The sequence below is a fragment of the Lepisosteus platostomus genome, chromosome 26, assembly GCF_059453375.1.
Source record: "Lepisosteus platostomus isolate fLepPlt1 chromosome 26, fLepPlt1.hap1, whole genome shotgun sequence".
NCBI lineage: Eukaryota > Metazoa > Chordata > Actinopteri > Semionotiformes > Lepisosteidae > Lepisosteus > Lepisosteus platostomus.
Genome location: NC_142636.1, coordinates 10,383,443 through 10,407,329, shown reverse-complemented (window position 1 = coordinate 10,407,329; position 23,887 = coordinate 10,383,443). Strand labels below are relative to the sequence as shown.

Here is a 23,887-nt window from a genome sequence, read left to right as displayed (position 1 = left end):
TCATGTCTTCTGTGTGACTGTGGGGTTACAGTGTGACTGTGGGGTTAAAGTGTGACCCGGCCCAGACTAGACCAGCGATCTCTGGACTTTAGGGTTACAGTGTGACCCGGCCCAGACTGGACCAGTGATCTCTGGACTGTAGGGTTACAGTGTGACCCAGACTGGACCAGTGATCTCTGGACTGTAGGGTTACAGTGTGACCCAGACTGGACCAGTGATCTCTGGATTGTAGGGTTACAGTGTGACCCAGACTGGACCAGCGATCTCTGGGCTGTAGGGTTACAGTGTGACCCGGCCCAGACTGGACCAGCGATCTCTGGACTGTAGGGTTACAGTGTGACCCAGACTGGACCAGTGATCTCTGGATTGTAGGGTTACAGTGTGACCCAGACTGGACCAGCGATCTCTGGGCTGTAGGGTTACAGTGTGCCCCGGCCCAGACTGGACCAGTGATCTCTGGATTGTAGGGTTACAGTGTGACCCAGACTGGACCAGTGATCTCTGGACTGTAGGGTTACAGTGTGACCCGGCCCAGACAGGACCAGTGATCTCTGGACTGTAGGGTTACAGTGTGACCCAGCCCAGACTGGACCAGCGATCTCTGGACTGTAGGGTTACAGTGTGACCCGGCCCAGACTGGACCAGCGATCTCTGGACTGTAGGGTTACAGTGTGACCCGGCCCAGACTGGACCAGTGATCTCTGGACTGTAGGGTTACAGTGTGACCCGGCCCAGACTGGACCAGCGATCTCTGGACTGTAGGGTTACAGTGTGACCCGGCCCAGACTGGACCAGCGATCTCTGGACTTTAGGGTTACAGTGTGACCCGGCCCAGACTGGACCAGTGATCTCTGGACTGTAGGGTAACAGTGTGACCCGGCCCAGACTGGACCAGTGTGTGGTGTATAAAGATGAGGTATATGGGCTTGTACAGTCACACTGATCTCCCTGTACATCAGTGTGTTTGTATATCAGTGTGCGTGTCAGTGTAGTGTTTCAGTGTGTTTATATATCAGTGTGAAGAGTATAGAGATGAGGTATAAGGACTCGTACTCTTGCACTGGCACACTCCTCGGTGCGCCGATAGCCACAAGCTGAAACCCTGTGCCTCCTTGCCTTCATGAAAAGGATTATCTCTCAGATCAAAGAGGCTGAATCTGTACAGTTTTGAAAACTGAACTGAAGTTGAGAGGTAGCCTTCTGTGGCAGGAAACAGTCCCAATAAACTGAAGACCTGCTGCGTGTCAGACTGCAGGTGGTCGTACAGGTGCAGTGTCTGACCAGGGTGCCGTTTCTGAACTGAGCCGGCGGCTCCTGCAGGGAGAAGCTTCCTTCTGTGGTCAGACTGCAGAGGACATCGACACTCAGCCCAGAGGGCTCCTCGAGACCCCCCAGAGGACGTGAGGAGTGCCAGCGGCGTGGAACTGCACTTAAACCTGGGACCTTCTCTCTCTTTCTCCCCTGATCTCCAGGGAACTCAGATTTAAGAGATCATTCTAACATTGTTCTCCAACATGTTCTGAGACCTCCTTTATGTGCGCTGCGTTATTGCTTTAAAAAAAACAGCTCCTTAAATACGCATAACGCAGATTTAAAAATTAAAGACCGTTCTGTGTTGACCGTGAGATTCAGGACACCACACTTAAAACAATTTTAACAATCACTTAGCCTGGTTGTTGGCGACTTGCTGCCCAATTCTTACTGGATTACATACTGTCAGTCATTACAAAATTCGTCTCCGATTGGATAACCCTCCTATCTGTCTTTATTTCGTCCCGGCTTCTCTCACCTTCCTATGGGTAATTTTGCTGTCAATCACCTCAATGTCATCTGTGATTGGCTAGAGCTGATGCCGCACGTCCCTCAAACCCCACCCCCCTCGCTGTGGGCAAAGCGACTGCTTCCTGTAGGTCAGCATGCCTTCCGGAAGTCTGGCAGTTCAGGTGCGGTGGCCGCTGTCCGTATCCTGTTTATAAACACCGAGCCCGGTGTAGCGAGAGCGAGTCGTACGCAGGTACACACACGGGACCGGGGAAAATACACCCAGCTGGAAGTAAAGAAACACAGAAGCGAAAGCCGCCCTCCACCGTCGCTGGGGCCAGGCAGGCTGCGAGGCGGGTGAAGATGGAGCCGCCTTCCGCGAAAGGGAGACCTCAGGGTCGCCTGCTGGTGTCCACCAGTCTGGACGCGAAAGACGAGCTGGAAGAGGTGAGACGACCCCCCCACACCACCACCTCTGTGAAATGCACCCCGAAAGCGCGCTCAGCGAGGTGGACTTGAAGATCTGTAAGGCAGCAGCAGCTGTAGCGCTGTAGTCTTTATTCGGGGATCGAAACAGACCTTCCCACATGCGGGGTGCTCGTGTACATCCGCCCCGCAGTGCTGAGCTTTCTTGCGGGGGTGCTGGGTGCAGCTGCTCCGGGTTATGCGGGCGGTCGGAGGGCAGGGCGCCCGGTTTCTCTTTGTGATGAAGGCCCTAGCGCTCGTTCCGTCCAGATAGACCTTCGTGTGACAGCTCGGTGAATCAGATGCAGAAATAAACCTGACCCCCGCTCTGATCCGCTCCGGGTGTCTGTAGGATCCCCAGTGCACAGCTGGCTGATCCACTCCGGGTTTTGCAGGGTTGTCAAATTCACAGTACTCGGGAGTCTAGATCCCAAGCCTGGAGTGGAACAGACTGCAGTGTCCTGGGATTCTTTCTGGCTGTAAATCCTGGACTGGGCTATCAGCAGTGGATTGGGATGTACTCTATCCAGTGTACAGTAATGCATTAGCTGGTTCCCCCTTGCTTATGTTTGTAGCACTCTTTCTAGTGCATGTGGCACTTTGGAACTGGGGCTCTGGGCTCAGTTCCTGGGCTGCTGTCTGTGTGGAGTCTGTATGTTCTCCCTGTGTTTGCGTGGGTTTCATCCCGCAGTCCAGAGATGTGCTGGCGGGTTAATTGGTTCCTGGGGAGATTGGCCCTGGTGTGCGTGTCTGTCTGCCCTGTGATCAACGGGCGTCCTGCCCACGGTGTACCCTGCCTTGTGCCCCGTTGTTTGCTGGGATAAACTCCGGCTCCCCCATGACTCTGAATTAGATTAGGTATGAAAATTGATGGATTTTTTTTTTGTAAAATATTGATGTACAGCGATAATGATGTTGACATCTGTGACCTAATGACTGTTTTGACTGTGTGTTTACGCCTGTGTCCGATCTCTCCGGTGTGTCTGTGCACCAGCGGTTGGACAGGTGTGTCGGGATCGTGTCGTCCATGATCGGCGGGCTGTCGGAGCGAGAGGCCAACGACGCGCTTACTGCTCACGTGAGTCTCCGTCGAACTGGGCCAACCTGTAGCCTGCTGCACTGTGCTGTAGCCTGCTGCACTGTGCTGTAGCCTGCTGCACTGTGCTGTAGCCTGCTGCACTGTGCTGTAGCCTGCTGCACTGTGCTGTAGCCTGCTGCACTGTGCTGTAGCCTGCTGCACTGTGCTGAAGTGTTCTGCACTTTGCTGTAGCCTGCTGCACTGTGCTGAAGTGTTCTGCACTGTGCTGTAGCCTGCTGCACTGTGCTGAAGTGCTCTGCACTTTGCTGTAGCCTGCTGCACTGTGCTGAAGTGCTCTGCACTTTGCTGTAGCCTGCTGCACTGTGCTGAAGTGTTCTGCACTTTGCTGTAGCCTGCTGCTCTGTGCTGAAGTGTACTGCACTACTGTAGCCTGCTGCTCTGTGCTGAAGTGTTCTGCACTTTGCTGTAGCCTGCTGCACTGTGCTGAAGTGTTCTGCACTTTGCTGTAGCCTGCTGCTCTGTGCTGAAGTGTTCTGCACTTTGCTGTAGCCTGCTGCTCTGTGCTGAAGTGCTCTGCACTTTGCTGTAGCCTGCTGCACTGTGCTGAAGTGCTCTGCACTTTGCTGTAGCCTGCTGCACTGTGCTGAAGTGCTCTGCACTTTGCTGTAGCCTGCTGCACTGTGCTGAAGTGTTCTGCACTTTGCTGTAGCCTGCTGCTCTGTGCTAAAGTGCTCTGCACTTTGCTGTAGCCTGCTGCACTGTGCTGAAGTGTTCTGCACTTTGCTGTAGCCTGCTGCTCTGTGCTAAAGTGTTCTGCACTTTGCTGTAGCCTGCTGCACTGTGCTGAAGTGTTCTGCACTTTGCTGTAGCCTGCTGCACTGTGCTGAAGTGTTCTGCACTTTGCTGTAGCCTGCTGCACTGTGCTGAAGTGTTCTGCACTTTGCTGTAGCCTGCTGCACTGTGCTGAAGTGTTCTGCACTTTGCTGTAGCCTGCTGCACTGTGCTGAAGTGTACTGCACTACTGTAGCCTGCTGCACTGTGCTGAAGTGTGCTGAAGAGTAGTGCACTGTGCTGTGCTGAAGTGTACTAATCTGTGTTGGGCTATACTACACTGTGACGGTTTATTCCATGCTGAAAAGAGAAGAAAAGAAATGCAACATTTAGGCCTTCTTCAGGTGTCACACAACCGAAACATTGTTTCTTTTTCTTTTCTTTTCAGACTGGAATAAACTTTTACTTGTTCCTTTGCAGCCTATGCATGCTGACACAGCTCCCTACTTGAACTACAGTTGTGAGAAAAAGTTTGTGAACCCTTAGGAATTATCTGGATTTCTGCATGAATGGCTCCTAAAATGTGATCTGATTTCCATCTAAGTCTTATTTAAAAAACAGCACAGACACCATTTTACATTGCTATGTCTTTATTGAACAAGTGGTTTAAACAATCAAGGTAATTGATGGGAAAAGTATGTGAACCCTTATATTTAGTAACTAGTGGAACCTCCGTTAGTGGCAGTAACCTCAACCCAACACTTTCTGTAGCTGCTGGTCAGACCTGCGCAGCGGGTAGGAGGTATTTTGGCCCATTCCTCTATACAGAACAGTTTCAGGTCATGTATATTTTTGGGATGTCTTGCTTGCTTGAATGGCTTGTTTCAGATCACGCCACAGTGTTTCAATGGGATTGAGGTCGTGACTCTGGCTTGGTCACTTGAAAATACGGGATTTCTTCTGTGTGAGCCGCTCGGTTGTTGATCTACTCCTGTGTTTTGGCTCATTGTCATGTTGCATGACCCAACTTCTCTTGAGTTTTAGATCACAGACAGACGCCCTGACATTCTGCTGTAGAATGTCCTGATACAGCTTGGAATTCATTGGTCCCTGAATGATTGCAAGCTGTCCAGGCCCTGAGGCAGTAAAGCAGCCCCACACCACTATATACACCATGCTTCACAGCTGGGGTCTTGGTGTTGGTATGCGGTGTTTTGTTTTCTCCAAACATAACGCGCTGTACACTTACCAACAAGTTCAATGTTTGTCTCATCTGTCCACAGAACATTGTTCCAGTAGTGCTGTGGAACACCCAGGTGGTCTTGAGCAAACTTGAGACGGGCAGCAATGTTTTTTTTTTGAGAGAGACGTGGTTTCCTCTGTGGTACAGTAACCTCCCATGAACACCACTCTTGTTCAGTGTTTTTCTTATGGTAGACTCATGAACACAGACGGTATCAAGTGCAAGAGACGTCTGCTATCACCCAAGCTGTCACCCAAGGGTTCTTTGTCACCTGCTTGAGGATTGTAAGGCGTGCCCTTGCACTGATCTTTGTAGGACGCCCACTCCTGGGGAGAGGAGCGTCGGTGCTGAATTTCTTCTCTGTCTGTCTGTGGACTGATGGAGGCAAGACTTCAGAAAACCTTTCCAGTCTCATGAGCTTCAACAGCTCTTCTTCTGAGGTCCGCTGAAATCTCTTTGGATCGGGTCATATTGCACTTCAACAGAATTCTGTTGTGAAGAGCAGGTAACCAGAACTGTGTGATTTTTTTTATACGGCAGGGCAGGTCGAACCCACACCTGAATCGATTGGAACACCCGACTCCAGTTACCCTATTTTCAAGATGTCTTTATCCTCGAGGTTCACATACTTTTCCCATCAATGATCTTGGTTGTTTAAGCCATTTGTTCAATAAAGATATGACATTGTAAAATGTTGTGTGTGTTGTTTGTTAAATAAGACTGTCTTTATTTATTCTTATGACTTAAATGAAGATCAGATCACATTTTAGGAGCCATACATGCAGAAATCCAGATAATTCCAAAGGGTTCACAAAATGTTTCTCACAACCGTACTTAAACTACACTGTAGTAAACTATAGTACACTGTGCAGAACTATACTGTACTGGCCTATACTACACTGTGCTGTACTATCCTGAACTGTACTGGACTATACAACACCATCTTTAAGCTGTCCTGAACTGTACTGGACTGTACTGCACTGTGCTAAATTGTACTGGACTGTACTGTGCTGAGCTAAACTACTGAACTAAGCTGTACTGTACTGACCTATCTGCTATTATATTGCACTATTCTGCTGTGCTGCGCTTCATCAGAGCTGTCTCTCTCTCTCTCTCTCTCAGGTTTGCAAGGGGTCCCAGCAGCATGAGGAGGTGTGTCTGGGCCTGTTCACTCTACTGCTCACAGAGCCAACGCAGGCTCAGAGGGTATGGCGCCGCCCTGGTGGTATCACCGTCTCTGTCCTCTCCCAGTCCTGTGTGTGTATCCGTGCAGGTGCGTCTGTACGAGTCACTGCCTCTCTGTCCCTCCCCCCACAGTGTTACAGAGACCTGACGCTGGTCAACAGAGACGGGATGAACATCGTTCTGATGAAGATCAACCAGATCCTGATGGAGAAATTCCTCAAAGTGCAGGACATCTGTCGCACTCAGGTACACCTGTCTGTTTCAGTTCAAATTAATTCAAGAAGCTTTATTGGCATGAGCAATGAATTTCACTGTTGCCAGAGCGTATACAATTAACACAACATCTACAGACATGTATAATACAGACACATCCTATAAACATATGGGGCATTATTGGGAGACAGGCTCACTGTTACTCAGGCTGTGACATGAGATCGCATACTGGGCTGCCAGTTCAGCTGAGTTCCCTCCTCCCTCTCCCAGTAGGATTGGGACCCGATGTGATTCTGGCAGGTGTGGGAATTCTGGGATTAGCTGTGTAAATTTAAGGAAGAATGTTTCTCTAATCCCAGAGTATCTGTCACAGTGCAGTAGGAAGTGCACCTCTGTCTCTGTTTCTCCCCGCTGGCAGTGGGTGCAGTGTCCAAGGCCAGGCTGTGGTCACTGAGCCTGTACTTTTTAGGGTCTGTTTCTCTTTGCTGTTTCTTACCCTGGTCAGATTTTCGGCTAGTGTGTATTGTCTGTTTAGGGTTCTGTAGCATTCCAGTTCCTCTCTCTCTCTCTCTGTCGCCTGTCGGACTCTGAGTTGCTCTCTGAGCGATTGAAGCCGTCTTCTCTCTCCCTGCAGCTGGTGTGGCTGGTTCGAGAGCTGGTGAAAAGTGGGGTGATAGGCGCTGACGGCGTCTGCATGACGCTCATGAAGCAGATCGCAGGTCAGTCACCGGTCTGGAGGGGGTGTCCCCGTCTCTCCAGGCGGCGGATCACACAGGACCCCAGATCTGTATTCACCCTGTCTGTCTTTTCAGGGGGGGACATCTCCAACAAGAACATCTGGCTGGCTGAGAATGTCCTGGACATACTGGTGGAACAGAGGTATGCTGGGGGACGGTGGGGAGAGGGGGGGTGTCTCTACACTGGGGACGACGGGGAGAGGAAGGGTGCGGGCATTGGAGAGAACTGGGGTGCAGGGTGTAATGTGCACTGTGTCCACACTCTCAGGGAGTGGGTGATGAAGAGCAGCATGCTGATCGCCATGTCCGTCTACACCTACCTGCGCCTGATCGTGGATCACCATGGCAGCCCGCCACTGCTGGCACTGCGGCAGAGAGAGGTGGACTTCTGCATCGGGCTGCTGAGAGAGAAGGTGAGGGAGAGGGAGAGAGGAAGAGGGGAGGGAGAGAAGAGGGGGGAAGGAAGAGGGAGAGAGGAGGAAGAGGGGAGGGAGAGAAGAGGAGGGAGGAGAGGGAGAGGAGGAAGGGGGAGGCAGGTGCTTGGAGAGAGAGGGCGTCAGGTTCTGTGGGTGGGGGAACAGAACCGGGCTCTGAGTGTAGGCTGTTCTTGCACTGTCTCTGGCCCAGTTCATGGACTGCTTCATCATCGGGAGAGACCTGGTCCGCTTGCTGCAGAACGTGGCCCGCATCCCGGAGATGGATCTGCTGTGGAGAGACCTGCTGCACAACCCCCAGGGCCTGAGCCCCCAGTTCACAGGTCTGTCTGTCTGTCCCCTGAGCTCCCAGTCCACAGGTCTGTCTGTCTGTCCGTCCGTCTGTCCCCTGAGCTCCCAGTCCACAGGTCTGTCGGTCTGTCCCCTGAGCTCCCAGTCCACAGGTCTGTCTGTCGGTCTGTCCCCTGAGCTCCCAGTCTACAGGCCTCTCTGTCAGCTGTGCTCATCAACCTTCCCTCTCTCCCTCTCTCCCTCTCTCCCTGCCCAGGTGTGCTGCAGCTCCTGACCTCTCGCACGTCGCGGAAGTTCCTGGCGTGCCGCCTCACTCCGGACATGGAGACCAAACTGCTGTTCATGACCTCTCGGGTACTGACTCACACACACACTCGCTGTAGAGTCAGTAGCTGTGTGTTAAGAGCCCCACTCTCTGTCTCTCTCTCTAGCCCAGCCTGTAGTGCTGTAGAGTCAGTAGCTGTGTGTGTTAAGAGCCCCACTCTCTGTCTCTCTCTAGCCCAGCCTGTAGTGCTGTAGAGTCAGTAGCTGTGTGTGTTAAGAGCCCCACTCTCTGTCTCTCTCTAGCCCAGCCTGTAGTGCTGTAGAGTCAGTAACTGTGTGTGTTAAGAGCCCCACTCTCTTTCTCTCTCTCTAGCCCAGCCTGTAGTGCTGTAGAGTCAGTAACTGTGTGTGTTAAGAGCCCCACTCTCTGTCTCTCTCTCTAGCCCAGCCTGTAGTGCTGTAGAGTCAGTAGCTGTGTGTTAAGAGCCCCACTCTCTGTCTCTCTCTCTAGCCCAGCCTGTAGTGCTGTAGAGTCAGTAACTGTGTGTGTTAAGAGCCCCACTCTCTGTCTCTCTCTCTAGCCCAGCCTGTAGTGCTGTAGAGTCAGTAGCTGTGTGTGTTAAGAGCCCCACTCTCTGTCTCTCTCTCTAGCCCAGCCTGTAGTGCTGTAGAGTCAGTAGCTGTGTGTGTTAAGAGCCCTGTTCTCAACCTCTCAGGTCCGCTTCGGGCAGCAGAAACGCTACCAGGACTGGTTCCAGCGCCAGTACCTGTCGACGGCGGACAGCCAGTCCCTGCGCTGTGACCTGATCCGGTATATCTGTGGCGTGGTGCACCCCTCCAACGAGGTCCTGAGCTCCGACATCCTGCCCCGCTGGGCCATCATCGGCTGGCTGCTCACCACCTGCACGGTAAGGGAGGCCTGGGCTGGGCGGTACCTGTTCACAGGTAGGAGGTGCCTTCCTCCACACTGAGCCCGTTCGCGTTGGCCTGAGATGTAGCAGGATCTGTAGAATATCGTTCTCGCTTTGACAGCAAAGAGCATTTTGTGTCGATCAGTGGCAAATAACCCAGTTAAATACATTATGGTTCCATGTTGTACTGCTGTAAGATGTGAAAAGGCCCACGGAGGAGAATATACCTGATGACCGCTGTGCCTGCTGTTTTCTCAGGAATAGTCGATCACATTTACATTCAGCGCTTTCCTCAGTGGAGCTCCACTGCTGGAGCCCGAATTGAACATGGACCGCAGGGTTGGCCCCCCTGCTCTTTCAGGATAATGACCTCGATTTCAGGTGCCCCCTGAAGGACGGCCCCTCCTACAGCATGCTGGGGCCCAGGAGAGGAAATTCTGGTCCAGAGGGAATAGTGCTCCTTACTGGTCCTCCGGAGTCACTTATAGCAGCAGCTAGGTTTTTCTCCATACTGACCAGGCCCAGGCCTTCTGACCAGATCACTGCAGCCTGTCCTCTTACTGTCTGAGCCTCTGAGGTCTGTCCAGATCGCTGCAGCCTGTCCTCTTACTGTCCCCTTCCTGAGCCTCTGAGGTCTGTCCAGATCGCTGCAGCCTGTCCCCTTCCTGAGCCTCTGAGGTCTGTCCAGATCGCTGCAGCCTGTCCTCTTACTGTCTGAGCCTCTGAGGTCTGTCCAGATCGCTGCAGCCTGTCCCCTTCCTGAGCCTCTGAGGTCTGGACGCTGCAGGTAAGTCCCGCTGCTCCGGTCTGGAGTAACTCCCGTGTGTTTCTGTTCCAGTCGAACGTGGCCGCGTCCAACGCCAAGCTGGCGCTGTTCTACGACTGGCTGTTCTTCAACCCGGAGAAAGACAGCATCATGAACATCGGTGAGGGAGGGAGGAGAGCTGGAGGGCGAGGGGGGGGAGAGGGGCAACAGGAAGTGTGCAGGGGGAGAGTGTGAGGAGGAAGAGGGTGTTGTCATAGTGTTATTGTACGGGTGTCGCACTGCAGCAGTGCGTGTGTCGGCGAGAGGGGTTGGAAGAGCCAGGGTGTGACCGACCATGTCTCTCTGTGTCCTCAGAGCCCGCTATTCTGGTGATGCATCACTCCATGAAGCCACACCCCGCCATCACTGCCACACTGCTGGACTTCATGTGCCGGGTGAGAGACCACAGGTCACACTGTAACCCTACGGTCCAGAGATCACTGGTCCAGTCTGGGCCGGGTCACACTGTAACCCTACAGTCCAGAGATCACTGGTCCAGTCTGGGCCGGGTCACACTGTAACCCTACAGTCCAGAGATCACTGGTCCAGTCTGGGTCACACTGTAACCCTACAGTTCAGAGATCACTGGTCCTGTCTGGGTCACACTGTAACCCTACAGTCCAGAGATCACTGGTCCAGTCTGGGTCACACTGTAACCCTACAGTCCAGAGATCACTGGTCCAGTCTGGGTCACACTGTAACCCTACAGTCCAGAGATCACTGGTTCAGTCTGGGTCAGGTCACACTGTAACCCTACAGTCCAGAGGTCACTGGTCCAGTCTGGGTCACACTGTAACCCTACAGTTCAGAGATCACTGGTCCAGTCTGGGTCAGGTCACACTGTAACCCTACAGTCCAGAGATCACTGGTCCAGTCTGGGCCGGGTCACACTGTAACCCTACAGTCCAGAGATCACTGGTCCAGTCTGGGTCACACTGTAACCCTACAGTTCAGAGATCACTGGTCCAGTCTGGGTCAGGTCACACTGTAACCCTACAGTCCAGAGATCACTGGTCCAGTCTGGGTCACACTGTAACCCTACAGTCCAGAGATCACTGGTCCAGTCTGGGTCACACTGTAACCCTACAGTCCAGAGATCACTGGTTCAGTCTGGGTCAGGTCACACTGTAACCCTACAGTCCAGAGGTCACTGGTCCAGTCTGGGTCACACTGTAACCCTACAGTCCAGAGATCACTGTTCCAGTCTGGGTCAGGTCACACTGTAACCCTACAGTCCAGAGATCTCTGGTCCAGTCTGGGTCAGGTCACACTGTAACCCTACAGTCCAGAGATCACTGGTCCAGTCTGGGCCGGGTCACACTGTAACCCTACAGTTCAGAGATCACTGGTCCAGTCTGGGCCGGGTCACACTGTAACCCTACAGTTCAAAGATCACTGGTCCAGTCTGGGCCGGGTCACACTGTAACCCTACAGTCCAGAGATCGCTGGTCCAGTCTGGGTCACACTGTAGCCCTACAGCCCAGAGATCACTGGTCCAGTCTGGGCCGGGTCACACTGTAACCCTACAGTTCAGAGATCACTGGTCCAGTCTGGGCCGGGTCACACTGTAACCCTACAGTCCAGAGATCTCTGGTCCAGTCTGGGTCACACTGTAGCCCTACAGCCCAGAGATCACTGGTCCAGTCTGGGCCGGGTCACACTGTAACCCTACAGTCCAGACATCGCCGGTCCAGTTTGGGTCACACTGTAACCCTAAAGTTCAGAGATCACTGGTCCAGTCCTTGTAACCCCAGGAGATATAAAAAACCCCAGTCAGTGAACAGTGGGGCCACAGAGTAGGGTCAAGATGGTCCAATAAGAGCTTGATCCTTTATTATCACAACCGGGCCAAGCCAGGCCTTCCAGATTCTGTTGGGAGCTGATCTGGTTCTAGACATGTGCAAAGCTGTCTTTTCTAATCCTGTAACAGATGATCACGCAGTGGCCTGTGGGGGTGTTGATTATGATTGTAACGAGTCTCCCTCTTTCTCTCCATCAGATCATCCCCAACTTCTACCCCCCCCTCGAGGTACACGTCCGCCAGGGCGTCTTCAACTCACTCACCTTCATCATGGAGAAGAGAGTCCTGGCGTAAGTGAGCACACCCCTCTCTCCCAGTGCACAGCAGCCTGATCCACTCCAGGTGTTACAGAGCTGTCAGTCAGACTCCCAGTGCACAGCAGCCTGATCCACTCCAGGTTTTACAGTGCTGTCAGTCAGACCCAGTGTACAGCAGCCTGATCCACTCCAGGTTTTACAGTGCTGTCAGTCAGACCCAGTGTACAGCAGCCTGATCCACTCCAGGTTTTACAGAGCTGTCAGTCAGACTCCCAGTGCACAGCAGTCTGATCCACTCCAGGTTTTACAGTGCTGTCAGTCAGACCCAGTGTACAGCAGCCTGATCCACTCCAGGTTTTACAGAGCTGTCAGTCAGACTCCCAGTGCACAGCAGCCTGATCCACTCCAGGTTTTACAGAGCTGTCAGTCAGACTCCCAGTGCACAGCAGCCTGATCCACTCCAGGTTTTACAGAGCTGTCAGTCAGACTCCCAGTGCACAGCAGCCTGATCCACTCCGGGTTTTACAGAGCTGTCAGTCAGACTCCCAGTGCACAGCAGCCTGATCCACTCCAGGCTTTACAGAGCTGTCAGTCAGACTCCCAGTGCACAGCAGTCTGATCCACTCCAGGTTTTCTGCCGGCTGCCAGAAGCTGCAGGTAGAAAGCTTGAGCTCAGGATCTCTGCAACAGATGGGCCGATGAGACTGTCTGTGTGGCGCCTCTCCTGGAGTGTTTTCACAGTCTGTGTGTCTGCCTCACCTCAACTCTCTCTCACAGTCACCTGGCACCCCTGTTCGACAACCCCAAACTGGACCGGGAGCTGAGGGCCATGCTGAGGGACCGCTTCCCCGAATTCTGCAGCTCGCCCTCCCCCCCTGTGGAAGGTGAGGCCGTGCTCTTCTGCAGGGGTGTGTGTCTCCCCCAACTAGGGGTATCCCTGCTGCTCAGCTCTGTTAGCTACTTAAACTGCTAATTGCCTAATTAGCTATTATGCATTAAAAACGCAGTAAACGTGTGTTAGTAGTTTACACCTGGGAAGTTTATTGTACAAGGTGATGGGCCTCTTTAGCTGTAAAATGAGATGATTAGCACAATTAGCAGCTTGGTTAAGTAATAAAGAACTCTTTATTACTTAATCAGGTGCCTCGATCTCCCAAGTAGGAAGACCTTTTCTGAGGTCGACTTCAGTGTTGAGCTTTTTAACGATCTCTCCATCCTCTCGTTCTCCTCGTTAAGCAGTGAAGATGGACGAGTCCGTTTCCCTGGAGATGGAAAACCACGTGTCAGACAAGGAGGATGGTTGCTATGACAACACGGAGGCCGCCTTCAGCGATGACGAGGAGGAGCTTAACAACAAGGGTAGGGAAAGCAAGGCGGGCTCCTTCGCTCTGAATTCACACCGTGTTCCCTCTGGATTCACATTGCATTTGCACTGAATTCACACCGGTTCCCTCTGGATTCACATTGCATTCGCACTGAATTCACACCGGTTCCCTCTGGATTCACATTGCGTTCGCACTGAATTCACACCGGTTCCCTCTGGATTCACATTGCATTCACATTGAATTCAGAGCACAATTGAATCGAATCGAAAGTACATTAAATAGAAACTGAATTCTAGTCTAGTGGTTAAGGTCCAGGGCTGTTAAACCAGGAGGACAGCTGGTCCAGTGGTGAAAGCACGGGGCTGTTACTCAGGGAGACTCCTATGTCCCCACTGAGTGTGTTAGTCTGTCCTGCAAGTGTGACTTCTGAGCTCGGAGGCCCTTCTGTCAGAGACACTGCAGCAGCAGCTTTTGATATCTGAGTTTACCCCCCTTTGTCTCTTCAAATTCATTAATGACTTTTTAAGCATTGCTTCACAGTCAATCCAAAGCTGAATACTTGCATTGAAAACCCTCACCCACAGTAAGAGCAGTCTGGCTTTGACTTTGCTTCTCCAGGAAAAAAGCGCGAGTTCCGGTTCCACCCAATCAAAGAGGCTGTCATTGAGGAGCCCGCTGACATCACGCCCTACGTGGACCAATTGGACGAGACATTGAAGGAGAAGGTCCTGCAGCTACAGAAAGGAAGGTAAAAGAAGGGGCTCCTAACTCCACCTACCTGGCCCTCCCTCTCTCCTCGAACTGTTTCCACTCATCTCAATTCAAACAGCTTTATTGGCATGACCAGTGAATTACTTCCTCAGCCTGGGACAGGAGATCACACACTGGATTATTATTATTGAGAGACAGGCTCACTGTCTGTTCCTCAGGCTGGGACAGGAGATCACACACTGTATTATTATTATTGAGAGACAGGCTCACTGTCTGTTCCTCAGGCTGGGACAGGAGATCACACACTGTATTATTATTGAGAGACAGGCTCACTGTCTGTTCCTCAGGCTGGGACAGGAGATCACACACTGTATTATTATTATTGAGAGACAGGCTCACTGTCTGTTTCTCAGGCTGGGACAGGAGATCACACACTGTATTATTATTATTGAGAGACAGGCTCACTGTCTGTTCCTCAGGCTGGGACAGGAGATCACACACTGGATTATTATTATTGAGAGACAGGCTCACTGTCTGTTCCTCGGGCTGGGACAGGAGATCACACACTGGATTATTATTATTGAGAGACAGGCTCACTGTCTGTTCCTCAGGCTGGGACAGGAGATCACACACTGGATTATTATTATTGAGAGACAGGCTCACTGTCTGTTCCTCGGGCTGGGACAGGAGATCACACACTGGATTATTATTATTGAGAGACGGGCTCACTGTCTGTTCCTCAGGCTGGGACAGGAGATCACACACTGTATTATTATTATTGAGAGACAGGCTCACTGTCTGTTCCTCAGGCTGGGACAGGAGATCACACACTGTATTATTATTATTGAGAGACAGGCTCACTGTCTGTTCCTCAGGCTGGGACAGGAGATCATGTTATGGACGGCCCCCCTCTCCTCTTCTGTCTGTCTCCCGGGATCACTCTTTCCCTCTCTCTTCCAGCACCACAGAGGCGGAGCTGCTCGGCCTGTGGCGCTGCACTCTGTCCGCGCGGTTCAATGACCTCTCTTCCCTTCTCCCGCCAGTGACACGGAGGCGCAGTGTGAGGTGATGCAGGAGATTGTGGACCTGATTCTGGAGGTGAGTGGCTCTTGGGCGCTCCGGTCCGGCGGTCTGCATGCGTTGGCGGATCTGCTGTGGGTCGTCCCGTGAGAGGGCGCAGGTTCATAGTCGCGATGCTGGTCGAGATCTTTCACTGCAAGATCGACTGCCGTTCTCTCTCCCGCCCTCTCGCTGTCCCAGGAGGATTTTGACTCGGAGCAGATGTCCGCTCTGGCCTCCTGCCTGGCTGAGCTGTTTAAGGGGCACTTCAGGGGAGACGTCCTGCCAGAGGAGATCACAGAGGAGTGAGTCTGTCTGTGCTCATCTGTCTCACTCTCTCTGGCCTGCTGCCTTCCTGACTGCCTGTCTCTCTCTCTAGCCTGCTGCCTTCCTGACTGCCTGTCTGTCTCTCTCACTCCCTCTGGCCTGCTGCCTTCCTGACTGCCTGTCTGTCTCTCTCACTCTCTCTGGCCTGCTGCCTTCCTGACTGCCTGTCTGTCTCTCTCACTCTCTCTGGCCTGCTGCCTTCCTGACTGCCTGTCTGTCTCTCTCACTCTCTCTGGCCTGCTGCCTTCCTGACTGCCTGTCTGTCTCTCTCACTCTCTCTGGCCTGCTGCCTTCCTGACTGCCTGTCTGTCTCTCTCACTCTCTCTGGCCTGCTGCCTTCCTGACTGCCTGTCTGTCTCTCACTCTCTCTGGCCTGCTGCCTTCCTGACTGCCTGTCTGTCTCTCACTCTCTCTGGCCTGCTGCCTTCCTGACTGCCTGTCTGTCTCTCACTCTCTCTGGCCTGCTGCCTTCCTGACTGCCTGTCTGTCTCTCACTCTCTCTGGCCTGCTGCCTTCCTGACTGCCTGTCTCTCTCTCTCTCTCTGGCCTGCTGCCTTCCTGACTGCCTGTCTGTCTCTCTCACTCTCCCTGGCCTGCTGCCTTCCTGCCTGTCTGTCTCTCTCTGTCTGTCCCTCTTGTTGTCTTGCTCTCTCGGTCGCGCTGCCCCTTGGTCTCTCTCTGACTGTAACCTGTCTGTCTCTCTGGCGGTCTGCAGGTCTCTGGAGGAGTCGGTGTGCAAGCCTGTCTGTCTCATTTTCAGGTGAGCCTGTGGGGTGGCTGTCCCGCCATCTTGTTCGTTATGTTAATGAGTTAATTGATGGGCTGGCGGGGTCCCAGGTTATGCTCTAACCCCCCATGTCTGCACTGCTGTGGCTCTCAGGAACCTGTGTCAGATGCAGGAGGACAACAGCGGCTTCTCCGTGCTGCTGGACATGCTGGCCGAGCTGTACCAGAAACAGCCCAAGATCGGCTACCACCTGCTGTACTACCTCAAGGCCAGGTCAGCGCAGTCAGCTCCGCTCACGTCCATCCCCTGCCCCGTCCGGTCCGGTTCTGAGCCGGGTTCTGAGGCGGTATGGGTCCTCTCTCCCCGCAGCAAGGCCGCGGTCGGGCGGATGAGTCTGTACGAGTCCTTCGCTCAGGCCACCGCGCTGGGAGACCTGCACACCTGCCTGATGATGGACATGAAGGCCTGTCAGGAGGACGACATCCGACTGCTGTGTTACCTCACCCCCTCCATCTACAGCGAGGTCTGTCTCTCTGTCTCTCTGTCTCTCTGTCTCTCTGTCTCTCTGTCTCTCTGTCTCTCTGTCTCTCTGTCTCTCTGTCTCTCTGTCTCTCTGTCTCTCTCTCCGTCTGTCACCCTCTCCATCTACAGCGAGGTCTGTCTCTCTGTCTCTCTCTCCGTCTGTCACCCTCTCCATCTACAGCGAGGTCTGTCTCTCTGTCTCCCTCTCCGTCTGTCACCCTCTCCATCTACAGCGAGGTCTGTCTCTCTGTCTCTCTGTCTCTCTGTCTCTCTGTCTCTCTGTCTCTCTGTCTCTCTGTCTCTCTGTCACCCCCTCCATCTACAGCGAGGTCTGTCTGTCTGTCTGTCTGTCGCAAGGCTGCCCCCGTCTGTCTGTGTCTGTCAGTGCAGTCCTCGTGCGTCCTGCCAGCGTGTGCCTCTCTGTCTCCCACAGTTCCCGGATGAAACTCTGCGCAGCTCTGAGCTCCTGAACATGATCGTGGCCGTCATCGACTCCACGCAGGTGAGTGTCCGGCTCTGCCGCGGTCGCATCCGGCTGCGAGGGTGCTTCTCTCCCACGGGTCTCCCTCAGCAGCCTGTAACTCTCCTTCCCTGCCTCCTCTCCCAGCTGCAGGAGCTCATGTGCCACGTGATGATGGGCAACCTGGTGATGTTCCGGAAGGACTCTGTGCTCAACATCCTCAGTGAGTCTGTCGCCGCCCGCGTGGGGGGTGGTCACAGAGAGCAATCCTCCACCTGGGGGGGTGGGGGTGGGTGTGTGTGTGTTGTACACTCCAGTCTCTGTGTGTGTGTGTGTTGTACACTCCAGTCTGTGTATGTGTTTTGCAGTCCAGTCCCTGGAGTGGGAGACCTTTGAGCAGTACAGCACCTGGCAGCTCTTCCTGGCTCACAGCATCCCACTGGAGACCATCATCCCCATCCTGCAGCACCTCAAGTACAAGGGTAACAGCTCTGTGCACTGTACCCCATTCCACTGTCCTGTACCCCACTACGCAGAGTACAGTACCCCATTCCACTGTCCTGTACCCCACTACACAGAGTACAGCATCTCATTCCACTGTCCTGTACCCCACCACACAGAGTACAGTACCCCTTTCCACTGTCCTGTACCCCACTACACAGAGTACAGTACCCCATTCCACTGTCCTGTACCCCACTACACAGAGTACAGCGTCTCATTCCACTGTCCTGTACCCCACTACACTGTACTGTGCCCCACATACAGCATTGTGCCCCACACTGTGCTGTCTCAGTCTACACGTGCTGATGTCCACTGTCCCTGCTCTTGCAGAGCACCCTGAAGCTCTGTCCTGCCTGCTGCTGCAGCTGCGCAGAGAGAAGTGAGTGACCAGCCATCACTGTCCGCCTGTCCGCCTGTCCTGAGCGAGTGTGCTGACCGCTGTGAGAGAGACCTGTCCTGAGCGAGTGTGCTGACCGCTGTGAGTGTCGGACACCTGTCCTGAGCGAGTGTGCTGACCGCTGTGAGAGAGACCTGTCCTGAGCGAGTGTGCTGACCGCTGTGAGAGAGACCTGTCCTGAGCGAGTGTGCTGACCGCTGTGAGAGAGACCTGTCCTGAGCGAGTGTGCTGACCTGTCCTCCTCAGGCCCAGTGAGGAGATGGTGAAGATGGTGCTGAGCCGGCCGTGTCACCCCGAGGACCAGTTCACCACCAGCATCCTGCGGCACTGGGCGGCCAAGCATGACGACCTGCTGGCGGAGCACATCAAGGCCCTGCTGATCAAGAACAACAGCCTGCCGCGCAAACGCCAGAGGTAGAGCTCACACGCTCACACACTCACACACACACCCGCACACGCTCTCACACACTCATACACACACTCATACACACTGCTCACACACACATAGACACGTGCTCTCACACGCAGGCACACTGCTCAAACACACATAGACACGTGCTCTCACACTCACACGTGCTCTCACACGCAGGCACACAGCTCACACACATACATAGACACGTGCTCTCACACGCAGGCACACAGCTCACACACATACATAGACACGTGCTCTCACACGCAGGCACACAGCTCACACACATACATAGACACGTGCTCTCACACGCAGGCACACAGCTCACACACATACATAGACACGTGCTCTCACACGCAGGCACACTGCTCAAACACACATAGACACGTGCTCTCACACTCACACGTGCTCTCACACGCAGGCACACAGCTCACACACATACATAGACACGTGCTCTCACACTCACATGTGCTCTCACATGCAGGCGCACAGCTCACACACATACATAGACACGAGCTCTCACACCCAGGCGCACTGCTCACGCACACATAGACACGTGCTCACACACTCACACGAGCTCTCACACGCAGGCACACTGCTCACACACTCACACGAGCTCTCACACGCAGGCACACTGCTCACACACACATAGACACGAGCTCTCACACACTCGCCCGCCACAAAGGATACTGCGTATTTAGTCGAGTGTGAGCATTCTCTCGAAAACCCCACAGGAGTACAGGCATTGAGCACCTGGCGTCCCGGCCTGTCTTAGTAATTCACATCAGCAAGTAGGCTTACAGTCCAGCTGTCTTCTAAGCTCCAGTACGTCAAGGGGAACTGCGATGCTGTGTTTTTATTTTGGGGTTAGAAAGAATCGGCAATGATGAGCGCATTTCAGACTGCAACAAGAGTAAAATGTGCATGGTAACAGCAGAGGTGTGGGCGAAGTGACCGGGCCCCAGGCCTGCTCGGGGGAGTGGTAGAGTATACCAGGCAGCGCGGACTGGGCCGGGGTGCCAGGGGAGACCGGGAGCTGCTGAAACTCTTCTTGCTCTTTCCTTTCCTCGTCTGGTTCTTCCTCCTTGTCCCTCCCTCGCTCCCTGTGTCTCCCCCTCCCTTCGCCTCAGCCTGCGCAGCTCCAGCAGTAAACTGGCCCAGCTGACCCTGGAGCAGATCCTGGAGCATCTGGACAACTTGCGCCTGAGCCTGAGCAACACCAAGCACAACTGTGAGTCTCCTCTCGCTGCACTGCGGCTCTGTGGTGTAGCCAAACTGGACACACTGCCCCCCGACGCACAGCTGGACACACTGCCCCCCGACGCACAGCTGGCCACTGGACACACTGCCCCCCCGACGCACAGCTGGCCACTGGACACACTGCCCCCCCGACGCACAGCTGGCCACTGGACACACTGCCCCCCCGACGCACAGCTGGCCACTGGACACACTGCCCCCCTCCGACGCACAGCTGGACACACTGCCCCCCGACGCACAGCTGGCCACTGGACACACTGCCCCCCCGACGCACAGCTGGCCACTGGACACACTGCCCCCCTCCGACGCACAGCTGGCCACTGGACACACTGCCCCCCTCCGACGCACAGCTGGCCACTGGACACACTGCCCCCCTCCGACGCACAGCTGGCCACTGGACACACTGCCCCCCTCCGACGCACAGCTGGCCACTGGACACACTGCCCCCCTCCGACGCACAGCTGGCCACTGGACACACTGCCCCCCTCCGACGCACAGCTGGCCACTGGACACACTGCCCCCCCGACGCACAGCTGGCCACTGGACACACTGCCCCCCCGACGCACAGCTGGCCACTGGACACACTGCCCCTCCGACGCACAGCTGGACACACTGCCCCTCCGACGCACAGCTGGCCACTGGACACACTGCCCCCCCGACGCACAGCTGGAGACAGATGCTGTACCACAGCTGGAGATGCAGTGACACACAGGCCCCTGACTCGGTTCTGTGTTGAGTGTGAAAGCGTGCCGATGGGAGAGGCACACAGCCCTGACGCCCTGCTCTCTCTGTCCCCAGTCTTCAGCCAGACGCCCATCCTGCAGGCCCTCCAGCACGTGCAGGCCAGCTGCGACGAGGCGCACAAGATGAGGTGAGAGCCCGCGTTCTCCCAGGAGCAGGGTTCTCCAGCTCGATTGTTGGGACTGGGGGGGTGATTCTGCAGTGGGAGGGGCCGGTGTCGTGCTGGGATGGCTGGGATTGGCGAGATCCGCGAATGTCTGGAGCACACTGACCCCCCCCTGCCTCCCGCCCCAGGTTCAGCGATCTGTTCTCGCTGGCCGAGGAGTATGAGGACTCCTCCTCCAAGCCCCCGAAGTCGCGGCGCAAGGCGGCGGTCTCGTCTCCGCGGAGCCGCAAGGGCGCGGCCCCCCCGGCCAGCAACGAGGAGGAGAGCGGCTCCAGCAGTGCCTCAGTAAGGCAGTCCAGCTTCGTCCACGTCTGTCCCTGCATCTGTCTGTCTCTCAAACAGGTTGCTGCCAGGAGGAGGTATTGGTGGGCCAGTAGGGGGCACTCTTCCCTCTGGACCAGAACAAGGGACACTTTGCTGTCCTGCAGATGAGATAGGACTTCAATTTTAACACCTGGTCCCAGGACACTGTCAGTAAGAGTGGGGTGTGGACCCTGGTGTCCTGACTACTGGTCACTACAGACCCCAGGACACTGTCAGTAAGAGTGGGGTGTGGACCCTGGTGTCCTGACTACTGGTCACTACAGACCCCAGGACACTGTCAGTAAGAGTGGGGTGTGGACCCTGGTGTCCTGACTACTGGTCACTACAGACCCCAGGACACTGTCAGTAAGAGTGGGGTGTGGACCCTGGTGTCCTGACTGCTGGTCTCTTCACTACGCAGTCCAAGGAGTTATCATTCTGTCAATCTGTCATTTTTACTCTTGCTGTGCTTTTCACCTCTTTGTATGTAAGAGTCTGTCTTTCTCTGTCCGTCTCGGACTGATAAGCACGCCCCTCAGTGAGGTGAATGTCCCTCCCTCTCTCTCCCAGGAGGAGGAGGACTCCAAGCCCAAGGCTCCCAAGCGCAAGAGGAAGGGCTCGTCCGCAGTGGGCTCCGACAGTGACTGAGGGGAGCAGGGAACTCGCCGTTCGCTCCGCCTACCATTGTGATGCCACCGGCGACGCCTGTTCCCCTGCCCACCTGTGTGGCGCGTGCAGGCTCCGCCCCTCTCTCTCAGAGGCACACCTGCTGTGGGGGAGGGGCATCTCGCCACAGAGACACTCGCCATTTGCTGGACGCCAGGACTAGAGCCACGCCCCCCTCTGACACTGATTGGCTGCTGGAGCCATGTGGGGGCTGGAACTTTCTGGGGGTGGGTGGGGGGGGGTTGTGGCCTGGCAAGCAGTAACAGTGACTGACAGACAAACTGAAGGATAGTGACCCCAGATCATGGACCCTTGTCCCAGCCCCATGCTGGTGTCCGAGTAATCTCTTCTGTACGTTTTGTACCGTCTGTACTGGGCTGTACTCGGTCAGCAAAAGGAGCTCTCCTATTTCCCAGTGCCAGATTCATTACCAGACTTTTAGCCTCTTTTGGTCAGGATAAACCCTCTGGTTTTTTTTTTTCCTCTAATGAGTTTTTTTTTAATGGTTTTCAACCGTTTTCTTTCTTCCTGATCATCTGATTTCACTTGGTTTTGAAGCTGCCCGTGGGGTGGTTTTTTTTAACAGTTTAAACCCACGCCTCCAGTGTTTCCCAGCTGATTTCGGTGAGGATCAGCCAGCGCCCTCAGGGAGATCTCTTTTTTTTTTTAACAAATGGACCTGTCCCCTTATAGCGGTTATAGCGGCATGGACACACCTGTGCTGAGAGGGTCGTCTCCCAGCCTTTTTTCTGCAGCCCCAAGAAGAGCTCTTTCACCCCATCTCTGGTGGGCACTAGGGTGAGGAGATCACTGGAGGCTCCGCCCACTCCCCCGGGCACCGCCCCCTCCTGTGAGAGAATCCTCCAACAGCTGCAGAGCTGGTGTGGCCACGCCCATGATCGTATCCCTGATTGGCTGCAGTGATCAGCCAGAAGGCGGAGCCAGTGACCGAGGCAGAGCTGCTGTTCTCGGAATGGGTGAAGGGGACTCTGGGTTTGAAACAGTAACAGAGACGTTGTTTGATGGACACACACACACACCATGGACTTTTTAAAATCAGTCATGTCTTTGTACCGACTTATTTTCTTATGAAAAAATCATAACAGTAATAAAAAAGTAACTTGTGCTTTTGTTGGGTCTGTTTTTAAAGAGCGCTTGGCTTGGTCTGCTGGGTTGTTTTTGATGATCACTGTGCGTCTCCCAGGTGGGGCCACTGGTGCAGAATGCTCACTGGGCGTCTCCCAGGTGGGGCCGCTGGTGCAGAATAATCACTGGGCGTCTCCCATGTGGGGTTACTGGTGCAGAATGGTCACTGGGCGTCTCCCAGGTGGGGCCGCTGGTGCAGAATAATCACTGGGCGTCTCCCATGTGGGGTTACTGGTGCAGAATGGTCACTGGGCGTCTCCCAGGTGGGGCCGCTGGTGCAGAATGGTCACTGGGCGTCTCCCAGGTGGGGCCGCTGGTGCAGAATGATCACTGTGCGTCTCCCAGGTGGGGTTACTGGTGCAGAATGGTCACTGGGCGTCTCCCAGGTGGGGCCAATGGTGCGGAATGATCACTGTGCGTCTCCCAGGTGGGGTTACTGGTGCGGAATGATCACTGGGCGTCTCCCAGGTGGGGCCGCTGGTGCGGAATGGTCACTGGGCGTCTTACAGGTGGGGTTACTGGTGCAGAATGATCACTGTGCGTCTCCCAGGTGGGGCCGCTGGTGCAGAATGGTCACTAGGCGTCTCCCAGGTGGGGCCGCTGGTGCAGAATGATCACTGTGCATCTCCCAGCTGCGGCTATTTGTGCAGAACATATGTGAAGCACTTTGATATCCTTCAGAGTACAAGGCGCTGTTGATGCTTAATTAGTGGTTACTGGTGTTATGGCGTGCTATGTGACACTGCATTGCGCCGCACTGTCTCGCTGTGCTATACACAGCATATTTTATTCCTCACGAATGAGAGAAGAGGTGAACAGCTCGCTCTCTGCCTGGGCTGGCAGGTTCCTAGACTGATGAAGTTCCCCGGAGCTCAGACTTCTGGGCTGAATCCTTTCTCCCTGTGGCTCAGCTCCGAGCGATACGACTAAGGCCGCTCGCGATGGGGCGGGGCCTTCACCCCCCGTCCCCCTCCACGTCCCGCCCCCCTCCGT

The 23,887-nt window shown here is 54.5% G+C and overlaps 1 protein-coding gene across 2 annotated transcripts; it reads left to right on the top strand.

Moving 5' to 3' along the window:
- Positions 1 to 1,897: 1,897 nt before the first annotated feature.
- Positions 1,898 to 22,873, top strand: ints3 (integrator complex subunit 3). Of its 2 annotated transcripts, none has more exons than XM_088620340.1 (30): positions 1,898 to 2,208; positions 3,221 to 3,304; positions 6,402 to 6,485; positions 6,597 to 6,710; positions 7,312 to 7,396; positions 7,490 to 7,556; positions 7,683 to 7,827; positions 8,042 to 8,171; positions 8,396 to 8,493; positions 9,120 to 9,311; positions 10,153 to 10,240; positions 10,435 to 10,514; positions 12,119 to 12,210; positions 12,955 to 13,061; positions 13,417 to 13,536; positions 14,121 to 14,250; positions 15,257 to 15,311; positions 15,474 to 15,577; positions 16,315 to 16,359; positions 16,480 to 16,599; positions 16,696 to 16,849; positions 17,282 to 17,350; positions 17,456 to 17,531; positions 17,677 to 17,790; positions 18,140 to 18,188; positions 18,453 to 18,620; positions 19,746 to 19,846; positions 20,671 to 20,743; positions 20,908 to 21,064; positions 21,653 to 22,873. In XM_088620340.1, the coding sequence occupies exons 1-30, from the start codon at positions 2,125 to 2,127 to the stop codon at positions 21,728 to 21,730; spliced, it is 3,063 nt and encodes a 1,020-aa protein (XP_088476466.1). In that variant the 5' UTR covers positions 1,898 to 2,124; the 3' UTR covers positions 21,731 to 22,873. The 2 variants fall into 2 exon arrangements, with proteins under 2 accessions (XP_088476466.1, XP_088476465.1); XM_088620339.1 differs by having other exon boundaries at positions 13,414 to 13,536.
- Positions 22,874 to 23,887: the final 1,014 nt, after the last annotated feature.